This window comes from Sceloporus occidentalis, unplaced genomic scaffold (genome assembly GCF_023333645.1).
Source record: "Sceloporus occidentalis isolate IW3139 unplaced genomic scaffold, rSceOcc1.0.p SCAF_34, whole genome shotgun sequence".
NCBI lineage: Eukaryota > Metazoa > Chordata > Lepidosauria > Squamata > Phrynosomatidae > Sceloporus > Sceloporus occidentalis.
In genome coordinates, this window is record NW_028317014.1 from 800550 (window position 1) to 823707 (window position 23158).

At 38.1% G+C, this 23158-nt stretch overlaps 1 protein-coding gene across 1 annotated transcript; it reads left to right on the forward strand.

Annotated features, from left to right (window-relative positions):
- The first annotated feature begins 377 nt into the window (after positions 1-377).
- Positions 378-22532, forward strand: LOC149298110 (chordin-like protein 1). The gene is made up of 9 exons (XM_089487617.1): positions 378-453; positions 6747-6859; positions 7791-7884; positions 10835-10902; positions 12169-12340; positions 12930-13124; positions 20333-20500; positions 20627-20716; positions 22402-22532. The coding sequence occupies exons 1-9, from the start codon at positions 378-380 to the stop codon at positions 22530-22532; spliced, it is 1107 nt and encodes a 368-aa protein (XP_089343743.1).
- Positions 22533-23158: the final 626 nt, after the last annotated feature.

Consider the following 23158-nt stretch of genomic DNA (forward strand, 5'->3'; position numbering starts at 1 on the left):
TATGGGCTGTTGAGCTTCACCGTTTCAATGTACATTAGTATGAAATGGCAAGTGGAAGTGGCTACATTGTATTTAATAATCGGGCAATTAGGCTCAAAAAACAAGATGGCATTTACAGTACAGATTAAAGCTCATATTTCCGAGTGGCATTGTATATATTTAAGCTCTGAAGATAAATGGAATGGGCCATAAATCTCAAAGTAACAGATAAAAATATGCATACTTCGGCTAAATTAATTTGAAAATCCCATGACTGACTGCAGTGTAGAAGACAAGAGTTGATGCAAATGCTAATTTACTGATAAATCTGTGTTTTGTCTTACTTAAAACAGATCTTCCACAAGCCTTTTCAGTTAACATCACCATAACGCACAAGAATGAGGAGAAGCTTTGCCTACTCTTGCCTACTGTTTCTTCTCCTGATGGATGGATGCCGATTAGAACATATAAAAAGTTTGTCAATCATTACTTTTTTTGCATTTCTGTAGGGTTTATGTGGAAATAATTTGACATATTGCATGCTGAGCCTCTTGAAATGTTTTAGAGAACTCCACGTCTGAAAACAAAACTTATATGTATTTCCATAAACAGTGTACTGCCGATATTTAATTCAATGGAGTTTAAACACAGTGTATTTCAATTCATTAACTTAACCAAACATTATGAAAGTCCAATCCTCTTTGTCCTACAAGAAGGCCCAAGAAGGCCCAATTTGGCCGACATAATGTAAAGTTTAATTGGCAAGATTTATTGAAAGAGTTACCTATCTATCATGGGATATGATTGGTTGTTGTTTCAGGAGAAATCTGCCTGGGGTGACCACTCAAATTCCATAGATAAATTGTTTAGATAATATTTGTAACTTCACCTCAACTGACACTGTTTTGGTTATCACCTTATTCGCCAATGTTTCCTTCACAGTTAAATCTTCTTTTCCTACAAAATTGGGTGACTGGGATGCTTCCCTTGGTCATGCCTAGAACAATCCCCAGCCTAAACACTGATCCGAGTCTCACAGTCTTTTAAAAATGTGAGGTCTATGTTTTTCTTCTCCACCCAATATCAGTACCCTTCTATATATCATATGCCAATTATACTTTACATCTTCTCCAAGTAACCATACCTCCCACCTCCATTCTAATATTGGAGCTATTTTCTCTGCCTGACTTCACATGCTAGAAATGGGTTCTAGTACTCTTCTGTACTCTTTTTGTGATTTCATTAGTTGATCTGCTACTCAGCATTTCCAATTCCCCTGGAAATAAAAACCTGGAACTAATCATACAAATATACCCAGAATCTTTCTCTGGATTTATTGAAAAGTTAACTTCGATAAGAAAACTGTGGTCCAGGAAAAACAAATAATTGCAAGGTTAAGTAATTTGTGGAAACAGACCAAAAATGTAAGCTATTTATTCGGCACTTTCAACACGTTTATTCAAAGGATTTGTTTGATGGCCAATATCTAGTATGGAAGCCTAACCTTAACATAGCATTGTTTTGTTTCTTTGTTATATTTTTGTCCAGCTTACCATTATGCAAATGTAAGTGTGATTCATGATAAAGAGAATTTGACTTAATGGTCCTTCAAGAGACTTTTGAAAATAATGTCAATGCATTGTATATCTGTGATATGGACAACCTGTTTTCTGACACGGGCAAAAGGAAAGTTAAGAAATTATATGACAAAAAAGGTGTTGTCACAGACATTATGGATGCCCATGAGGGTAACGCTTGAACAGGGCTTTTTACATAGATTGGCAGCTATGTGTAAAACATAAAAACTATAAAAAAATAAAATTACTCTGGTGCAAAGTTAAAAAATGACTTTTCATTTGCAGTCTGTCTGCTCATCTACATCTGCTCATCTACGTCTGTCTCTGAGTGTTTGTACACACAGGCCTGTAGAAAGTCTGTGGAAAGGAACAGGCGAAATGATACCTATTCTTCTGGATAATGCCAGACATAGATTTGGAGAGGACTGAGGAGGACATGCAGAATAGATTTACACACCATGGTAACTTTAGATTTGAATTTGGTTCGTTTGTCAAGGGGGTAGTAGAAGTATTATTAAACACACATCTACAGACACCAGACAAGCCAGAAGGCTTGTTTTTCCCTCAGAAATCTCATGGTGCTGCCACAACCACAAGGGATTCTGCGTAGGCGCATGCAAATACGGTCAACAATGATCACCTAATGCTTCTACTACCCCCTTAATTTTAAGTGAAAGGGTTTTTCCATCACCTTTACCCACTTATGTAATGGTATTGTTCGTTTGTCAATAAATTCATTTTCTTATGGCGTGGTTGAGTGTGAGACAGGGGAAAACTTTAGTGATAGTCAGCATGGCTTCTAAAATATTTCCTTTATGCGTTTCTACCGAATGTCTCATTTTCTTAATAAAATATTAAATATTATTAACCCGGTTGCAACTCATTAGTTTATTATGCTGGTTGCTCATTTTATTTCATATTAAACCTTTATAACATGATAGCTATCGTTGTGAGTTTACCTGTGTTGACCTGAAATATTCTTAGCATCTCTCATGTTTTACTTACAATATTGAGCGGCAGTACATACCCTAATTTTAGTTACTGTAACATAAAGTGTGCTAGGATTTTCTAAAGGGCAGAATTGGCTCACTGAGCGCCTGCCTAATTTATTAGGAGAAGAACGTTTCACTTACAGCTCCAAGAACCAAAATATGGCACTTGCAAAGGTCAACGTCATTAACGGTAGGATTATAAGAGGCTCCGGAAAGTTTATGCTTCCTCCTCTTCCTAGCAGGCCGGTTCATGAATCACTTCACATCTGATCTTGTTTCCTTCCTAGAGACTTAAGACAATGAGTCAGCCGGAGGCTGAGGATACAGAACTTTTTGAAATACTTCTTTAGCTTCAATATGTCCATCGAGCTTTGTACACCTCCCCTTGGGAGGTAAAAGAACCACTATCATAAATATATTAAATACAATGGTCAGAGTAGGGCTTAGAATTAGATGACCAGAATTTTCTGAGGGACATTTTTTACTGCAACTGTATTAGCAATATTGGAACAAAATGCAGATATGTGGATATGGTAAAGTTTTGTTACTTAAAGGGGAACTCCCGCTGTTATATTTATTGGTAGTATCACATTAAAATATGTTTTTAGAGATATTGAAGTATTTTCTTTTTTTTAAACCAGTTGTATTATATGTTTACAGGCAGCTAGATTATGTCTGTCGTGAATAATACAATGGCTCAGTCCTAACCCTAATTTGGACACTCTGACTAATGAAAGTCTATGAAGTAACAGGCTTCATTAGAATTGCCATAAAGGATAAACTTAGTTTGAGCCAGGACAACCACCCAAAATCCCACATGACAAAAAACAATGGCAGCCTTTAGGTCTGTAGATAAAGAAATTTTATTGGAACAAAATGAGATAAAACAGGTTTTTTGGTCAGTGATACCCTAGATTGCTGAATGCTGTATTTTATGCTTAAGGAGAAAAAAAATATTTTACATGACAATTCCAACTTAAACTCTGTGTTACTGATATATTATTGGAGAAAAATATAGTTAAATTGATACAATTTATTGGCTAACTGATATATTATTGAAAAGTGAAATGTGGGGGTTCTTCACTTGTCTTTTGTCAACCTAAATTGCAATGGTACAGTGCCACCTATCTATTTCTCTGTGACCGCCGATAAAAAATTTAAATTTCTCATAGATTGTAAATTGTATATGGATTTGTATGACATCAATCTGAAAGAGGTGACTTTGTGGCATACAATACTGTTATTTTATGTAAGTATATTTTGTTTGCCCTATAGTTGTCATGCACCATGGTAAATCATAGGTGTGTTTCTTAATCTGAAGAGCATAGAATTTTTCTGTCTACTCCTGGTGGCATAAGGTCACATTTGACCTTTGTAGTGACAGTGGCACAAGTGGTTCTAATACTGCCATATACTCATAATGTTTAAGTAACTACTGGATTGAATCTATCCACATTTGTTGAGCATTCAATATAATCTCCTACAATGCTCAGTGGCATATAATTAAGTGCAGTTTAGTGGTTCCATTTATATGCTACCTGTTTGCATTGAAAGAGTTAATTGCAAGGTGTTTCTTTCAACTTTCTGCAGTGCATTAAATTTCTTTAGACGTGACTGGAGTATTCCAGAGAACTTTTTATGGTCCAAATGTATAAAAATGTATCCATTAAAGAAGCGCTAATATTCTGTATACCTTATTGAGTCTCAAAGTACCAGTTGTTTTTTACTCCTTTAAAGTGTTTTTTTTCGTGGCCAAGAATCCACAATTGCTGTTTGTGGTTGTTGAATCTCAAACCATGTGTTTTCAACCACCGTTAAAACCAATTAAGGTTAAGATGGGTCATTTAATCAAGCCCTAGCTCTTTCAGAGCACTGCAAGGTTGTTAAATTTTACAAATGCTTATTAGCTGTGAATATGTCTATGCACTTCCAGTCAGCGATTCCCATGTGCTACTTTGGTAAAGCTAATCAAGAACTGTGATTGTAGACATTAGGTCACAAGGCTTCAATTACTCATTTTATGATTGCACATTTAGCTTCAAAAGGGCTTGACACCTAATATCATATACTGACATTATGCACTCCGTAGTTGCTGCTAGAAGAGGTGCCGTCTGCTTTTGAGTGGCATTATGGAAGATGGTGAATATCTTCTTAGTTAACCCTTGACATTTTTGGTTCACCTTTCCACTTACATTTTTAATTACCTGTTTCCTAAACAGTTATTTGTGAATTAAGAAGGTGACTCAGTAAACAGATACTTCCACCCTGTGAAAAAAGAACATATGAGACCAAATCTAACCCCTACTTTTATACTTAGTAGAAACAAATATTTTTATTAAGACACTAGTCAATCAAGACTTGAAATATTCATTCTGCACAGATGTGCCTTAGATAAATGTTTTCATACTGCCAGGCACCAGTTTGAGCAACATTGGCCAACCTCCATCATACTGAGCCAACCGATGAGAAAGATAGAAGTTGTATTCCAAAAATAACTAAGGGGATTCAGTATTCCCAAACCTACATTACTACATATTCACTGCCAGGTTTCAAACTAGGCAAAAGGAGTATGGCTTGGAGTACTGATTTTCAAACGGTTTGAAATACATGGGGTATTTTTAAGTCCAAATTAGACCTGTGCATTTAGAGCTGTACTTATGTTAATTTTAACAAAATTTGCCAATTTTGTTAATGCCTACAAATCTCCCAAAACAAGGATGAACCAAACAAATAAAACCAAGCAGACTGCTCTGAATTTTCATTTGTATTTTGTTGCGTTTTTACTTTTACTCTTACGCTCACTCTCTCTAACACTTGCTCTCCCACACTTGCTTTCTCACACTTCCATTCTCTGACTCTTACTCACTTCATCAAACTCTCAATTCACTCTCTCACTCTACCTCTCAATGTCTGCCAACCATTTCCATGTGCCTGTCTCCTTTTTACCCAGCTCCACTTGCTCTCTTGCCTCATCGTGTCTTCTTTCCTCTTTCTTCGTCCCGGTATCAGCTCCGTTAACCAGGCCTCCAGGAGCACTTCATCAAAAGGGCAAATTCTCTACACACACCCAGGCCCCCATATTGGTGGAAGGGAGGAGATGCTGTCACCATGGGGCACGTTGTGGCCCCAGCCTTTTGTGGGAGTACTCAGGAATAGGCCAGAAAAGTGCAGACCGATTCACAGAGAAAGAGAAGCCTTTCTGCACCTTCCTTTTCGCCGGTAGAAATATAAAGTGGAAAAATAATATTACATAAAAAATAAATAGTACTTGGTACACCAGTCATGGAAATGTTTGCCTATACATTTTAGCGAGTTTATCAGTAGTGCAGCTCAAGTGCTTGGTGAATAAATTTTTCGCTGAGCAGCAGTGACTTTAACTCAATTCCCTTAAACTGAGCCCCAGGAACGTGGCTCAGGATCATAATTTAAGGGAAAAACACAATGCACCGCAGCAGGATTCAATGGACTAAGAGATTTTTCGAAATATATTTTAGATGAGGTTTAAAACAGAGAATTTTCACATTCTAGGTAAACCAAGTAAGAGTTTGCTGAATACACTTTTAAGTAAACAATGATATTGTTATTTTACAAGAGTAAGAATATTATGGTAGATGACAACTTTAAAAAAAAAGCACAAATGTAATGTTTCCTGACAGTTTTCTGAAAGCGAAAGACAATATTGATGTTATGATTCCGTTTACTGTTTATACACCTTCTTCCGCTTGTATTTTATGTAGTCTTAGAATTTTATTTGCAAGCCATAATATTATTTCCTGGTTTTCAGAGCTGTAATAATAAGTGTACAGCTATGCCTCTCGGCTGCTTTTGCCTTCCTTGGCTTTGGACCGAGGTAGAAGGTGCCAAATTGTGAAAGGTTTTCTTTCAGCTGAAGTGTTTGCCTCCTTGGTAGGCTTCACAGTAAAAGGTGCTGACAGCTTTGGTGTACCCTCCAATGTCACTGACAACAACACTGTTCCATGAGGTTTGTTTAGACGCTTGAGACCAACAACATTAGAAAGAAAACTTGAATGCCAAAAGCCACTTTTCTAGAGATCCCAAACATGCATTTTATTCAGTTTGTATGCATTTGGTTAAGGATAGTGAAAACAGCCATACTAAGGGATTCTATTTCCTTCAAACCACCTCTTAACCATTGCAATGAATAGGTGAATGAATGCAGTATCTGTTATTATTGTAGACCCAGAGACATACTGTGTATTCCAAGACAGAAAATACCACCTTGGAGAGAGATGGCATCCTTACCTGGAGCCATACGGACTTGTATATTGTGTCAACTGCCTGTGTCGAGAGGTAATTTTCTGGTTTATATTTTGTTTTCCTGATTAAATGGTGAAGCCAGGTTAAAAATTGACATAAATAGAAGATAACAGATTTCACTCCATCTGTGAACTAAACCCATGTGGCAATCAAAAAGTTAGCTTAATCAGTGTAATTGTGCAGGAAATACCAGTTTCCATCAAACACTACAATTCTAGAATGACTCATTTACACACAAAAGGCCCAAACCCATTGGCCTTAGTGGACAGATATACGTGGTGGGGGATTAGTATCTCTTAAAACAAAAGTAGGAAAAAACAGAATCTGTACATACGCATAAAATGTTCCACACCAACACAAAGGACCAGTGTTATAACCGAAATAGATGTATTGGTTAACAATGCTGTAATAAGAGTTGGCAATCTTAGAATCATAGAACTTGATGGCCAATAAGAATCTTCTAGCCTATCCAGTCTGTCCAAAAAGTTATTTCATAAGCAAGGTTTGAGCATACTTTTCTATACAGACTTTTCTATATGTACCAAAGTGCAGAACAAAAAAGTGATGGGAGAAGGACTTTAACATAGGCCACGGTGTTCTGTGCACTGAATGTGATGCCATCAGGAGCACCACAAACCAGAGCTCTCTTTAGTACCAGACTGCTGTTTCTTCCAGAGGTGACATATTATGTACCAGAAATCCCAAAAACCCTTCATATTATTATGTTATATATACTAATATATAATACAGCTTACTGATTCTTCCCATTTCCTAGAAAGAAGATATCGCTTAATAGCATATTTATTTTTGACTTTAAGTTATGAATTACTATACTGTAAAATTATTATATTTATGTCCACATGGTAGTGGCCCAAATGTAATTATGTAAAAATGAAAATAAAATCTAAAACTTTGGAACTGATTACTATTCACTATTTAGTAAATATGTCTGTTCACTTTGCAGGGTGGGAATGTTCTGTGCAGCAGAGTGAGATGCCCAAGTCTTCACTGTGCCAATCCAGTGTATGTCCCACAGCTGTGCTGTCCACGATGCCCAGGTAAGATTCCAATCGTCTCATATCTTCACGTAAGACTGTATTGATCTGAGACATTTTCCAGGAAGCACTTTAAGTACCCTGGGCCCCTTGAACATGTGAGACGTATACCAGGATTCTACATATTTAAGAATATGAACATTACTGGCTATCTGAAACTACTGTGACCAAAAAAGATCTATTATTTCATTATGATGCCTAGAAAGTAAGATGGTGATGAATTTTCATATTAATTAAAAAAGTTTATTTAATTAGATTTTTCCTTTAACGCCTGATCGCCTACATCAGTTTAACAGACACAGTCAGATTTGTAGCTCTCATTATGAGTTGGATGCAGACTCCCATAAAACACAATACTTTACAGGCACATTTTAGGTATAACTCAGTGTGTATGACATTATGCAGAGTGTATGACGGTTGTTCTTTATAAATTTGAAACAGAAATCCCATTTGTTACATGACCATCTCTGGATGTTTAATCCGTAGTGTGCCAAGAGATGCATTGGCATTCAGAATGTTAAGGAATCTCGTTGTTTCTTTCTGCAGAGGCACCTTTTTGTCTCCTCTGCTGTGTTTCTATATTTAGTTTGACCTCTGTCAAGTGGCAAACAGTTTTACTTTATATGGAGAGTAGCAAGCTAGCTGTGATTTCCAGAAATCACACTAAATTAAAATCCAGCAATTATAACCTGACCAAGCTGTGAGAAATCTGGGCCATCAGCCAAATGAATAGCTGGTGTTTTAGGAAAAAAATAAATCAGGACTTGAAAAGACATCCAATGTTAAGCAAAGGTAGAGTTTAGTTTAGCAGTAAAAATCACCCACAGAGACCAATCATTGATATAATGAGTAATATTGTAGTTCCATGCAATCATAGCAACTGAGCAATTAAACTAGATACATCATGTAGTATAGAATAATAATAATAATAACAATAATACTAACCATAAGAAAAAGAAGGAGAAGACTTATATACTTACTATTTTATATTTTTTTAAGAATTATTTTAATATTTAGGTTTCATTTGTGTCAGATCAGATGTGTGTTATTTTGGAGAACGGGTAATAGATTCATGAAGAGAATGGGCAGTCAAAAGTACATATTCAAGGATCTGGTTTGGTGCTAAATAAATAAAATATACATTTGAATGCCAGAGTACATGGGCAAAGATATCACATCTACTGAATGGCCAAATGTATGCAGACACGTGACCATCACATTTACATGAGCTTGTTGGACATCCTATTGAAAAATGGTCTCCCCCCCCCCCATAACAGCCACCATTCTTCTGGGAGGGCTTTCCAAAAAATGTTGGTCTAAGTCGGTGGTAATTTACGCCCATTCAGCCAAAAGAGCATTTTGGACGAGAAGGCCTGTCTTGCAATCCGTTTTGCAATTCGGGCTGTCACCAGTCCCAGTTTCATTGGAACAGTCCTGGAATAAAGAAGCCCCAGGTCCCTTACGTACTTCTGGTCCCGGAGACCTCTGGGATGGTGGCGTAGACAAGTTTCAAAGGGGTAAGGTAACATTGAATTATGTGCCCCTGCAGTAGTAGCGGAGTAGATGGGCTGGGGCTTCAAGAAGGGTACGTGAGTTGCGTGAGTGTGTAAGTGTCTGGTTATGTTGGTATGTCTGGTTATGTTGGTGTTTGTGAGTGTCTGGGTGTGTGTCTGGTTATGTCAGTGTCTGGGTATGTTAGTGTGTGTCTGGGAATGTTAGTGCGTGGGTCTGGGTATTTTAGTGTATGTGTTTCTGGGTATGTTAGTGTGTGTGTTGGATATGTTAGTGAGTGTGTCTGGGTATGCCTATGTCTGGGCTATGTTAGTGTGTGTGTGCCTGTGTATTAGTTTGAGTGTTTGGTTATTTTAGTGCATTTGTGTCTGTATGTTAGTATGTGTATCTGAGTATATTAGTTTGAGTCTGGGTTTGTTAATGATTGTGTTTTTAGTGTAAGCGTCTGTATGTATGTGGGTGGGTGTGTTTGTTAGTGTAAGTTAGTAGTCTGTCTATGCTAGTATAAGTGTCTGGCGTGTTACTGTAAGTGTCTGGTTATGTTAGCGTGTGTGTTAATGTGTGCCTTAGTGTGTGTGGGTGTGTTAGTGTGTGTGAGTCTGCTGGTGTGTGTGTATTTGGGTATGTTAGCGTGAGTTTATGTGTGTGTGTGTGTGTTACAATGACTATCTGTATGTGTGTGTGTGTGTGTGTGTGTGTGTTAGTATGAGTGTCTGGATATGTTAGTTATGTTAGTGTTTGTATGTCTGGGTATGTCTGTGTGTGTTGGTGTGAGTGCATGTGCGTTCATGTGTATGTGTTAGTGTCTGTATCTGTGTGTGCGAATATCTGTGTTAGAGTTAGTGTGTGTGTCTAAGTTTGTCTTACCCTTCTTTCATCACCTCTCAGTTTTTCTCTATTCTGTCTCTTCTTTTCTCTAATACCACCCTTCTCTCATTCTTCTCTACTCTTCCCCCTCTCCTTTTCTCTTCCTTTTTTCCCATTTCTTCTATCTCTTGTCTCTCCTTTCTCTTTGACTTTCATCTTCTTTTTTTCTATTTTTTTATCTTCTTCTCCCTCTCTCCTCTTACTTGTCTCCCACTTACCAGTTTTGTCTTATGTGACCAAAGGATGGCACAGCTATATACATTTCTGGAGACTGCAATCTTTCCAACAGTGACACATCAAAAGGAAATAGAAAGGGAACCCTTTATCTTATCATAGGGTTTTTGTCTAATCAATATTTAACCCTGTAAATTTAGAAAACAGGTCTAAGAAAAGGAAAGTCTAGCACAATGGACTAATATTACCCAACGCTGCACTCTGCACTCAATCAGATAGACATAGAGATAAACGAGACTAAGAAGACCCACTTATGTTGTATTGCTTTCCTAGATACTGTATATGTCTTTTTGTTTCATATCTTTTGGACCTTTGTTTAGAAAATGTATTTCTCTTTTAGGAGATGGCATGGTGTCCTGGGAACATCATGAACCAGAAACATTTCGTCAACCAGCAAATAGAGAAGCAGTGAGTGCATAGGTCTCATTTTATTTCAAATCACATCACAGATAATGAGTCAAATTCATTGATTATAAGCCGGAGAGTTTGACATCCTCTGGACTCTCTTAGAAAGAGTTTGGCATGCTCTGGACTTTCTGTCATGTTCCCAAATTCTTCAGTTAATATTTTATTGTACTACAATGGTACTGATTAAAATAAAAATATATACATATTAGAATTCCACTTATTGTGTGCCAGTGGAAGGAGTGATATTAATTTTCACCTACAATGATCATTACTTTTCCTTCCCAGTGGAATGTGATCAGTAAAAAAAATATCTTTTAGCCTACATATAATAATAAGAAAATTAAATAAAATCTTCATAACTGCATATAACTAAACTGGATTTTATTCACACACTATAAAGGCTTACATAAAAATACCCCATGATTACATATAAAAATCACTAGTTACAATAGGATCAAAGCAAAGAAAAACATATAATTATAAAATGAATAAAATATTTAATAACAAAAAAAAATTCTAGACCATACCCATCATTTGATATTGTAAGGGTAGACTCAACAAAGGGTACACGTAGCATGGATATTTCCATATCTGGTAATAATATGACCAGTTGCACAATTTATATGATATTATGAAGCACAATAGACCATATTTTAGCTGAGCTATTGCAGTGGAAAGTGCTAAATACTAGGCAGTCATCAGAAACATTCTTTTAATTTCATGACTGATTGTTCCAGAACAAAATCCCCAAAATAGAACACGTTATCTAGAAATGAAAAACTACAGAGCTTCGGCTTGATAGAATTGAATGCATATTGAATATATAGTGTGGGATGATTTCCTTAGTAAATTTTCCGATTTAACTAGGATTTTTCTCAGCAGAAACCACTGTGGCTTCCGCTTAGAAAGACATAGTGGCATTATGGAGGTGAAACTCTGTAAACTCCATGTTAAGCAAATGAAACTCATACAAGAGGAGAAAATAATAAACAATTGAAGAAATAACAGAAACCAAACCTGTACCAGTCTTGATTTACAGAAAATGTAAAATGATATAGATATTTTCTCTTACTAATACTAATTTCCTAGTAGCTTTACACATATACGGTATGTTAATGTTAAAAAGAGACAATATATGGAATATGGAGAAACTGTTGTAGCTGACAAGTTGTAATGGTTTCATATGCATACTGAAACGCATACTGTGCATTATTCTTTCTGGCTACCGACAATATGTGAATTTTCCCTCTCGATGTTCTTATGTAGAGACATTCTTATCATCGCTCTCATGACTACACATCAGGCTCGAGCTCCGGCAGACAGAGCTTGCCCAGATATCCCAGCACAAGAAGTAACCGTGGTGTCCTCTCAGATCCACAGCAAGCTTCGGGAACCATCGTGCAGATAGTCATCAACAACAGCCACAAACACGGACGAGGTACATATCACACAAGCTTGTAATTATATATATGATTTATAACTGGAAACCAAACAGCAACAGAGACAAGACTAGTTATTAGTCGAGTATTTTCTTCTGATAATAACCATAATGCATTTCAATCTGTTAGTTATTCAAATTGTGCAGAATTGTAGCTCAGCTTTATAAATCTGCTACCACGTACTAAGTTATTATAGAAAACAGTCACTTTTTTGAAAAGGTAGGAAAGAATTACCAATTGTTTCTGCAGAATTATACAAATTTTACAAATCTTTTTGTTCAGTAGAGTGTTTCATAAAAACAAACTTAAAACTGTAGGATATCCCTGGTGGGAGCTATAACTCGGTCCCTTGTGTTTTTATGTGTCCATAAACTACAATTTATAGTTTCTTTGTGTATAACAAGTTTGCTGACTGACCTTGATTATCAGTGTTGTGTATTTTCTTATTGTCCCACATTATAAAGATTGCCCCTAGTCTTTATTTTATGTATACATCTGGTTGTTTTTTTGTTCTGCAATCTAGATTCAAATAAGTAAAAGTGCATTCTGTGCTTAAATCACGTTGACTTTAAAATGTTTACAATGCAGTATGTGTCTCAAACGGGAAAACCTACTCCCACGGAGAGTCTTGGCACCCGACCTTGAGAGTGTTCGGAGTGGTAGAATGTGTTCTCTGTACCTGCAACTTCACCAAGCAGGAATGCAAGAAAATCAGCTGCCCAGAGCAATACACGTGTAAAAATCCTCAGAAAATAGATGGGAAATGTTGTAAAATTTGCCCAGGTAAGTTCTCAGCTTGTATGGATTTTGCAACTTAACTTCTTGAATCTTCACTAGATTTTAAATGTAGGTAAAATGTAAGTTTCAAGGCTTTTCAGTTCCATATATCTCTGATAAAGCCAATTTGTTTTCTTGTCTATCTGTTCCGCATTCTATGAGTAAGCTAATTAAGAAATTGATTCCGTAAGTTGCTGCTAAACGTTTCCATGCCTACTCTTCATATGTGAAGTAAATTACAGCCATGACCTTGACAGTGGACTTTATGTTATAAAAAATTCCAATCAATTAATGTCTTGGTGAATATATCATTAAAACCGTACATATGGACCAGCTGTCATGGTGAAGTATCTCTGATCAAGAAATCACCCTGAAGAAAAAAGATTTTTGTTGGGGAGGCACCTTCAAAGTTAGCTTTGTCTCTGATATAACAAATACTATTTGCTCTTTATGTCAAAATAAATAACAATTCGAATATGGAATGTGATTTTTTTGAATCCGTAATATACTGTAAACTTGTTTGGAGTGTTGTCACATACATCATATTCCAGGGGATAAACATTTTGATGGTTAGCTACAAAAAACTTGTGGAATATGAAAATGTAAAATGTAATTCAGTTGGGTAAAGAATGTTGCTGATTGAGTTTTCTTAATGGTTTTCTTTGAAAAACATGGAAAGTTCCAGCAACACCCCCCTTCACGCATAATACTGTAGTGTATGTCAACCAATTTGCCCCTTTGTCCCTGGTAGGTAGAGGTAGCTTTCACTTAAGTCATCAACCTACTGCGCCATTTTAGAGGTGCAAAGCCATGAGTTCATTTTTAGTTTCACTTATGTCTGCCAAAGCCCTTTCAAAATAGCCCCACATGATCTTGTGTATCTGTTATAACCTTTAAAGATACTTTTTTTAAAATGTGGAAAAATCATTTATCAGTCAGGGTACAAATAAAGCTTGAGTAGCAAACCACTGACCACAACATATATGGCCAGTTGAGCAGATATGAAAGCTCTCGATAAGCCTTCAATGATTTATTAATCAATAGATAGTCAATCTAAATATAACCGCTTTATTACGCAGTGTGTTACAGATCCTTCTGGCAGAAACAAGGTTAAATTGAGAAATGTTGTAGATTCTGGTTGAATGTTTGGATAAATAACAGCTTTCCTTGGCTACTGAGAATGTCAAATTCTTGATGGCTTTCCCACAGGTCAACTAAGGATAGACCGTGCCCAGCTCCAGTTCATAGATAAAACAATCATGTCTATGCTATTAACTCCACTGGTCCATATCACAGATTCAACTTTTGGCATAAACAAGACTTTTAATAACTAAATCAGATATTTCAGACTGCACAAGTTAAATACCAAAGCCATGTGCATTTTAAAAGTGGCCATGTTTTTTGTAAAGGTATCATAAGCAACATGAATGGCCCAGTATTTACAAACCATATTGAAAAAGAAGGATGTTCTATAAATGTGCTCTTCTCCAGTCCTGTTGGCATCTCTTTTAAATTTGGTGGTTTTCTCCCTTTACAAATATGTACGGTATTTGCTTTTGACATTTCTACTCTTCTCATGTGTCATGAATGTTTGAGTCTGTCATGGAAGGAGGACCATAGCTTCCAGACCAGAGCTTGGGAAGATAGTTAGATGGGCTGGTAGAGGATGGTTTGTATTGTTATGATGTATCTACCATTAAAATGTAATTTAGTTTTGCATGAATGGCTGTCCCCTTGTGAGGTGAACTTGGTAAATTACTTTTATGTGCATTTTAGCTCTTTCCAAGGCAGTGGTATGTGTGAGCTTGTAGAACACTATCAATGGTCTTAATTTTCCTGATATACATGGAGGTATTCCAAGAAAATACAATGAGGCCTTCGATAAAAACAATGAGGCTCTTTCAGTCTATGGGCACCTCACTGATCCTACATGTTTTAGTTGAATGCACAAACCAAAGTATAAGACTGACCCAACAGTGTGCTTCTAAGTCACTCTTAAAAGAAGAACAGCAGGGAAGAGAAGGTGGGCTTATAAACAACTGTATGTCATTTTATCAAAGCCAGGAAAGACTGCATTATTATGATAAATGTGGCCAAAACGAAATTAAACTGCTGAGAATTCTAAAGCAAGCACAGCATGCCATGTCTCCATTTTATAATAAAGATCAGGGGCATACGTTTTTAGTTGTGATTTTGTTCTTTCTTTGTAATCTTGCTTTATAAGGAGAAAAGGGAAACAAATATTGTTCTCATTGAGCATAAAATACAGAGCTGTATACAGTTATGTATGTTAGCACTGGCAAAAAAATGGTAATCGATAACCTCCTTTTATCTTCAGACATGGAAGCTACCATTATTGTCAGTCATGTGATATTTTGAGTGACCTCTCCCTCCTAAACACCACATTTAGTATGGTGCCTGCTAACTCTTCGTGTTCGTCTTCGTGTTCATCTTCGTGGGAGAAAAAATCTTTGTATTCCACGAATATTTGTGTACATTTTTCGTGTTCGCTTTTTTTCTTTGTTTTTTGCCGTTTTTGGTAAAAGGGGTTAATACAGGGTTAACGTGGTACGCATTAAGCAGCAGCTTTGGCGCCAGGATTTTAAATGTCCGTACGAGCAACACTATTGGTCGTCGGTAGGGGCCTCCTCTGCCATCAACCAATGAAGTGCACCTGTACTTCATTGGTTGTTGGCAGATGAGCCCCCTGCTGGCAACCAATAGAGTCGCTGGTACAGACTTTTAAAATCCTGGTGCCGCAACTTTTCCGGGAGAGACCACTGGTCTCCCCGCTCCAAGAGTTAAACGTCTGTACGAACGACCTATAGAGTCGCTTGTACGGACCTTTAACTCTTGGAGCGTTCTCTTTAGGCCAAGTTGCACCGTCAGGAGTTAAAGGGCCGTGTGAGTGACTCTATTCGACCTGCAGGGTTGGTTGATGCCAGAGTAGGCCCCTACAGGCGATTGCACGGCCCTTTAACTCCTGACGGCGAACCTACGGATTTCCGCTCCTGTTAGCTACGCAGCATCGCAGGAGCGGAAATCCGTAGGTTCGCCGTCAGGATTTAAGGGCCATAAGAAACCATTGGTCTCCCTGCTTCAAGAGTTAAAGACCTGTTCAAGCGACTCTATTGGTCGCCGGCAGGGAGCTCCTCTGCCATTGGTTGATGGCAGACAAGCCCCCTGCCAGCGACCAATAGAGTTGCTCGTAAAGACTTTTAAAATCCTGGTGCCACAACTTGGCTCCAAGAGTTAAAGGTCCTTACGAACGACCAATAGAGTCACTTGTACGGACCATTAACTCTTGGAATGTGGACCCCAGGCCAAGTTGAGCCGTCAGGAATTAAAGGGACGTGCGAGTGAGCTTGCAGGGGCGACCAATAGACTTTTAAAATCCTGGTGCCGCAACTTGGCTCCAAGAGTTAAAGGTCCGTACGAACGACGAATAGAGTCGCTCGGATGGACCTTTAACTCCATGGTCTCCCCGCTTCAAGAGTTAAAGGTCTTTAACTCCTGACAGCAAACCTACATATTTCTGCCCCCGTTATCTACGCAGTTTCGTGGGAGTGGAAATCCGTAGGTTTGCCGTCAGGAGTTAAAGACCTTTTTGAAGCGGGGAGACCAATAGAGTTGTTCGCACGGCCCTTTAACTACTGACGCGAACCTACGGATTTCCACTCCCGTTAACCCCTGCAATGCTGTTTAGATAAGGTAGGCTAGATGGGGAAGGGACCAGGGAGATTAGTAAATGAAGACGAACACGAAGATTCTTTGTGTTGTGTGTCTTCATCTTTGTATATGTTTTGCCGGCGCCATGTTCGTATGTTCGGTATTCGGGCTGCACAACGAAAACACACCCTGGGTGTTCGTTTTCATGTTCACCCGAATGCGAATGCACAAGTCTAGTAGACACAACTAAGGTAGCTTGGCTTATTTAGAAGGTATAAAGGGAGTTACCAACATTTATGTATGGTGTGAATTTTTATTATGTGTCAGTTTATGGTCTATTTTTCACCTTTATGTTTTTTGAAAACCTGTCCTTAACACGTAGCACTGTATAAGTTAGATATATAAGTATACACTCCCATGAGTAGGTGATGTTCTTATCCCCTTTGTAATTAAAGCCTGCTTTTTCCAGGAATGGAAATACAGATCAATAGAATGTACATAGCAACCACATAATTCTAATACTACCCTATTCTGTAACGAGAGTCATGGAAAATACTGAGATAGATTATTCCAGGAATACCATTAACAGTGTGTTTATATACTCATACCAAGCCATCTGATGTAATGCTAGCTAGAATTTGGAAACTTGTATATCTAGATTGCAAGATCTCACAAGCATGACCTTCGCTAATTTTGTATTATTGTGCATAAACTTGTACTTGAGTCATTAGACTCAAGAATGTATTGTTTTACATTGTCCTGCTTTATGAAATAATTTATAAATAAATAATGGTAACTTAAATCAGATGCTTAGGATGCCTGAAACTCAAGGGCCATCCATATTCTTTAATAAAAAGGACACAAAGATAAAACCTGAAAAGGAGAATGTAAGAGCGCAAGAGCGGGGAATTTTTCTTTTTCTGTACAACTTTGTTTACTTGTTTTAATCACTTATTCACGTGTTTAATCTCATAGTCAAATTTTATCTTTTCACGATCCCCTAGGCTGACCAGGGGGTAGCTGTGCACCTGGGGGTGGGGCAGATTGCCTTCTTGGTGATCAGGCTCCCTGGTGTCCTGCTGCTCACTAGGAGGAGACTGTCCCATTTAGAGTATGGCAGCTATGCATTAAAAACACAGAGTGTCGGGATATGACATCATATCCTGCCCCCCTGTAGTGAAGAAGGTGGCCACTGAGGGGGCTGCTGGGGGCCCTTCTCTTGGTCAGGCCTAGGGCAGTGACAAAGGTATATATAAATGCTTGAAATACAACCGTTTTATTTTACCAGTATACCAAAACATTAAATAAGGTTTTGGTTGCTATACTAGAAATAGCCTGGCTTTATGCATTAACTTGGAAATTTGAATGTTGCACAGTTATATTAATGTTTTAGGCAGGGTCTGGTGCTTCAAATTAAAAAAAGGGATGGTGCTTCTAAATCTAGTAAGTTATAGTCAGTGGAGGAGATAGAAAAGGAGCTTGTAGGTGATAATGCCCATCTGTGGCTACTGTATGTTGTTTCTGATTGTATTTGAAATATATATGTATAGAAACTCACCTTGTGTGTATATAGTGGGAGAGTCCATCTTAACGTCTTGCTCTTAGGATTTGCATAATTATTCCACTTTATCACCTTTTGTGGCAAGTCTTTGGTCAGGGATATGTTGGGGTGAGGAGAAGGAAGGATACTTCTGAATATATATGTTTTTAGTTGAATTTTCCACAGATTCCTAATTCCTAGCTGTAACAAATGTGTGGTTAACAGGATAAGAATTATCTGCAACCAATAAAGGATATCGGCATGTAAAGCTCGGAGAAGACAAGAGGCAGAGAGGTTAAAAAAACGAAATAAATATGGGATTAATATAGTACCAGAGGAATTATATTTCACAAGAAATTACATACTAAAATGAAAAACCATAAACCAAGGTATAACCATAACCAAAGTATTACACCAGGAGCTATGGATAATGACCAATGGGCAGAGTACTTGGGTTAAATTATTTGCACCTCCTGTTACACACAGATCAGCCATAACATTATGACCACCTGCCTAATATTATGTAGGTCTCCCTTTTATTGCCAAAACAGCCCTGACCCGCCGAGGCATGGACTCCACTAGACCTCTAAAGGTGTGATGTGGTATCTGGCATCATGACGTTAGCAACAGATCCTTTAGGTCCTGTAAGTTGCAAGGTGAGGCCTACATGGATCAGACTTGTTTGTCCAGCATATCCCACAGATGCTTGATTGGATTGAGATCTGGGGAATTTGGAGGCCAAGACAACACCTTCAACTCGTTGTGTTGCTCAAACCATTCCTGAACCACGTTTGAATCGTGGCAGGGTTCATTATCCTGCTGAAAGAGGCCAAAGCCATAAGGAAAACTTGTGTCCATGAAATTGTGTACATGGTCTGCAACAATGCTTAGGTAGATGGCACGTGTAAAAGTAACATCCACATGATGGCAGGCCCCAAGGTTGCCAGCAGAACATTGTCCAAAGTATCACACTGGCTCTGCCGGCATGCCATGTGTTCTCCAGGTAAGCTACACACATGGACCTGGCCATGCACGTGATATAAAAGAAAATGTGATTCATTAGACCAGGCCACCTTCTTCCATTGCTCTGTGGTCCAGTTCTTATGCTCATGTTCCAATTGTAGGCACTTTCGCCTGACTGGTCTATGCAACCCCATACGCAACAAAATGTGATGCACTGTGTGTTCTGACCCAGCCTTCACCCTCCACACGTGCCTTGGCTGCCCATGACCCGTTCACCAGGTCACCGCTTTTCCTTACTTGGACCACTTTTGATAGATACTAACCAGTGCAAACCAGGAACACCCTACAAGAGTTTAAGGAGTGCAGATGAGGAGTCCAGTATGCAGCATATACCCAGCACAGGAGGTGTAGGCAGGGTCTGATTCACTAAATACAGCGAAGTCCAGTAACATAGCCAGGCTCAGGGTCTCGGCTGGGGATCCCGACAAAGAGCTGCAGCTTTGGACATGCACTGACCCAGTCATCTAGCCATCACAACTTGGCCCTTGTCAAAGTCCCTCAGATCCTTACGCTTGCCCATTTTTCCTGCTTCTAAAAAATCTTTGAGGACGAAACGTTCACTTGCTTCCTAATATATCTCACCCACTGACAGGTGCCACGATAACAACATTATCAATGTTAAGGCTGATCGGTGTATAATTCCATATTTTGCTTCTCCAACAGCACCTAATTTAAAATGAACTTGCTGTCAAAAGCTTGTATAATCATTAACTGAAACAGATAATAATATTTTAATAATACATGTGTGCATAATATTTGTTTTAGTTTGTTGGGTTTAACGGTCATTTGGTCCATACGTAAACATGTAAAAATGTAAGAAGCTCATGACTTGGAAAGTGGACCACGTATTTATCTGAATAATTTGTTCAAGCAGCAACTGTTAAACATGTTTGCCTTGACTACAAACTCTTAAAAACAGAATAATTTTGTTTCCTAGAAAAAAAAAACCCCCATCATATTTCTCCTAAATGTTTTTAAACAGAGGAGATTTCTGACCCTCATTCTGGAGATAAAGACTATCCGTGTGGTGACGAGACGCTCCCTGTGTTCGAGTCTGTATTACTAGAGGAAGGGGAGACGGTCAGGAAAATAGCAGTGGTCACGGAGGACCCTCCTTTAGCAGAAATTCATGTGTGGACAATACAGAAAGGTAATAAGATATTTGGGTGTTATCGGGCTGGAGCATGGACTTCTAGCACTAATCTGTGCTTGACATGGTCATAATCAAACGCATTCTGCCTTTCATCTTAATACAATGCGCTTTTGTTCTTTATAGGTGTCCTGAGCCAGTTTTACACAGAAAAAATGTCTAGGAAAGAATTTGAAGAACAGCAGGAATTCAAACAGATAACAAGAACTACACCAAGTGAGTTATTAAAAAGAAGCCGTTTAAACCTATTCAGTGCCATTGCAAAGCTATCCGGAAGCCCAAATTTGGTAGTGAAAGGGTTATGGTAACGTATGCACTTATGGTTGACGTGGTATATGACTTGGTATATGTAGCCACAAGCATGGTCACACGATCTATTACATTGCAAACAGTGCCAGAAAACGTAACCACACATTTTCAAAAAATATGCTGCATTTTGACTGTAGAAACACTGGTTTTATTGTTTAATGTACGGCATGTACATATTGCTCTGTTCAGTAAGTTTGAGTTCTCAGTGTACTTATGGGGGCAAGCTGACTAACTTGGCAGAGCTCTAAGAATTAAACCAATGCAAGCAGCAACCCATCTATGCATAAAAGTCCATGTGCTGTTGAGTGCTGTCAGTTTTCCTTTCGGTTTAACTCAGTTGCCGTTGTCAGCAGTAAAGCTTCTCAGTTGAGTCAGAAGCCAAATTGACAAATTTTGAAGTTCTGTTCAATTAATGCAGTTCTGGGTCAACCCACATTCTTTTGAGGATTTAAATTGATAGTTTTGAGTACAAGTGAAATTTCTGTGAATAGACAAGTTCTGTGCTTTCAAAGCGTTAGCAGTTGATATGAGTCAAGTCAACATGAACTATGCTCAAGTTGGCATTAGCGTTCACCTTAGTGAATAGATGAGCTGCTCATTTTCAGCCAAATCATTTGATTTGCCTGAGCAATTTGACTGAATTGTCACCAAGAGCCTTTTGTAAATACCATGTACTAGACACATTTTAAAGGACTGTGTACTTGCAATGCATATAAATATAACTGTTGTGCCATATTATCACAATAGTACTATGTTATAAATAGTTTGAAGACACAGTTTTATGTAACATGAAATAGCTAAAATTATGTAAAGCTAAAGATGAAAATAAGGACATTTGGCTTAGGGGAGAGTAGCAGAGAGGTAAGGGGTGCCTGAGGTGTTGACCTGGGTCCCAGGGAAGCCCCAGCCTTGTAGTCATATGTTACAACCAGTACCTTAGTGCAGGTAAGAGCTTGGATCCATGTGTATGGGAGTCAGTGGGACTCACACATGATTGCGTATGTTGGGATGTTTATTTGTGAATGCATCTCTGCGTATATGTTTAGACATTTTGCCTTAAGATCACTAAAGAGGGACTCTACAGGAGAGGAGAACTTCAACATATCCTGCAAAAAAGTCAGAGGTGACTCTGTATAATGAAATGAAAATGTGAGAGATATCTTAAAACTTTCTTTAGGTATAATCCATAATCTCTGAATAATATAGAGCCAACCCAGTTCTTCTTGCAGCGAAGCTCACTGGGTTTTACCCTTGAAAATGCATAGTGATATCAGTAAGTAGAATATCCCCCATGAGTGACTGTCTATGTTATGCAAACCAGCAACTCAAGAAAATATGTTTTTTATCTCTGCTGCCATAATATATATAAAAATTTCTCTTAATGATGTCTTATCAGTCAGGTATGTGGTTGTGATGAGCCAATGTTGTGCATAACATGTATGTTACTCTGCATTTTACTTTATAGATATTGGCCATTTTAAAGGGACCACTACATTTTATCTAATGCAACATTATCTATGGTCATCGGATTAATGTGTAGCAAAACCAAAAATAAACACATAAAAATCACCAATTTCTTTTTTTTTTTTAAGGCCAGTGGAAAATCTTCAGTGAGGGAGAAGCACAGATCAGCCATATGTGTGAAACGCGAGTTTGCCGGACAGAATTGGAAGACTTGGTGAAGGTTCTGTACCTAGACAAGCCTGAAAAGGGTCATTGTTGAGAGCCAGAGTCCTAAAAAGAAGAGAAACCCGGAAGCCGACTGAAGACATTGGATTGCGTGCCGGATTGCAGGGTGATTCTGCTTAAGTCAACATTGTCGCCAAACCCAGAATGCAAGGACTATTAAACATGATGTGTTGCAGAAAGTAATTGGCAGATCCAAGTATGTAGGAGTCTGTGAGCAGTTAAATGCTTCCTCTTATGCCTTAGAGGGCTGGCATCAGCTCTGAAAAAACACAGGTTACTTCTTTATGAGAAAAATGTTTATTTGGAAAGTTAATATTAATGGAATAAGCATAACTTAGGTGAAGAACAGAATGGCCAAGATGTACAAAATACATAATGTGCGCGTACGAATATGTGTGCATCAGTGCCTTGTGTATGTAGCTGCATTTTGACACGCATTGCAAATAAAGCGATATGCAAATTTGCACATATTTTTGTTAAAACCTGAGATTTCCACATTTTTATATTAAATCAAGGCAGGTAACTATTCACTACCCCGATCATACTACATTCATATTGTAGGGCAAAATATGAAAATAAGTTTACCTTGTAGATCTCATTGTGCTGTGGTACTTCCCATATAGAACCTTTACCATATGTGTATTGCATCAAGTGTACCGA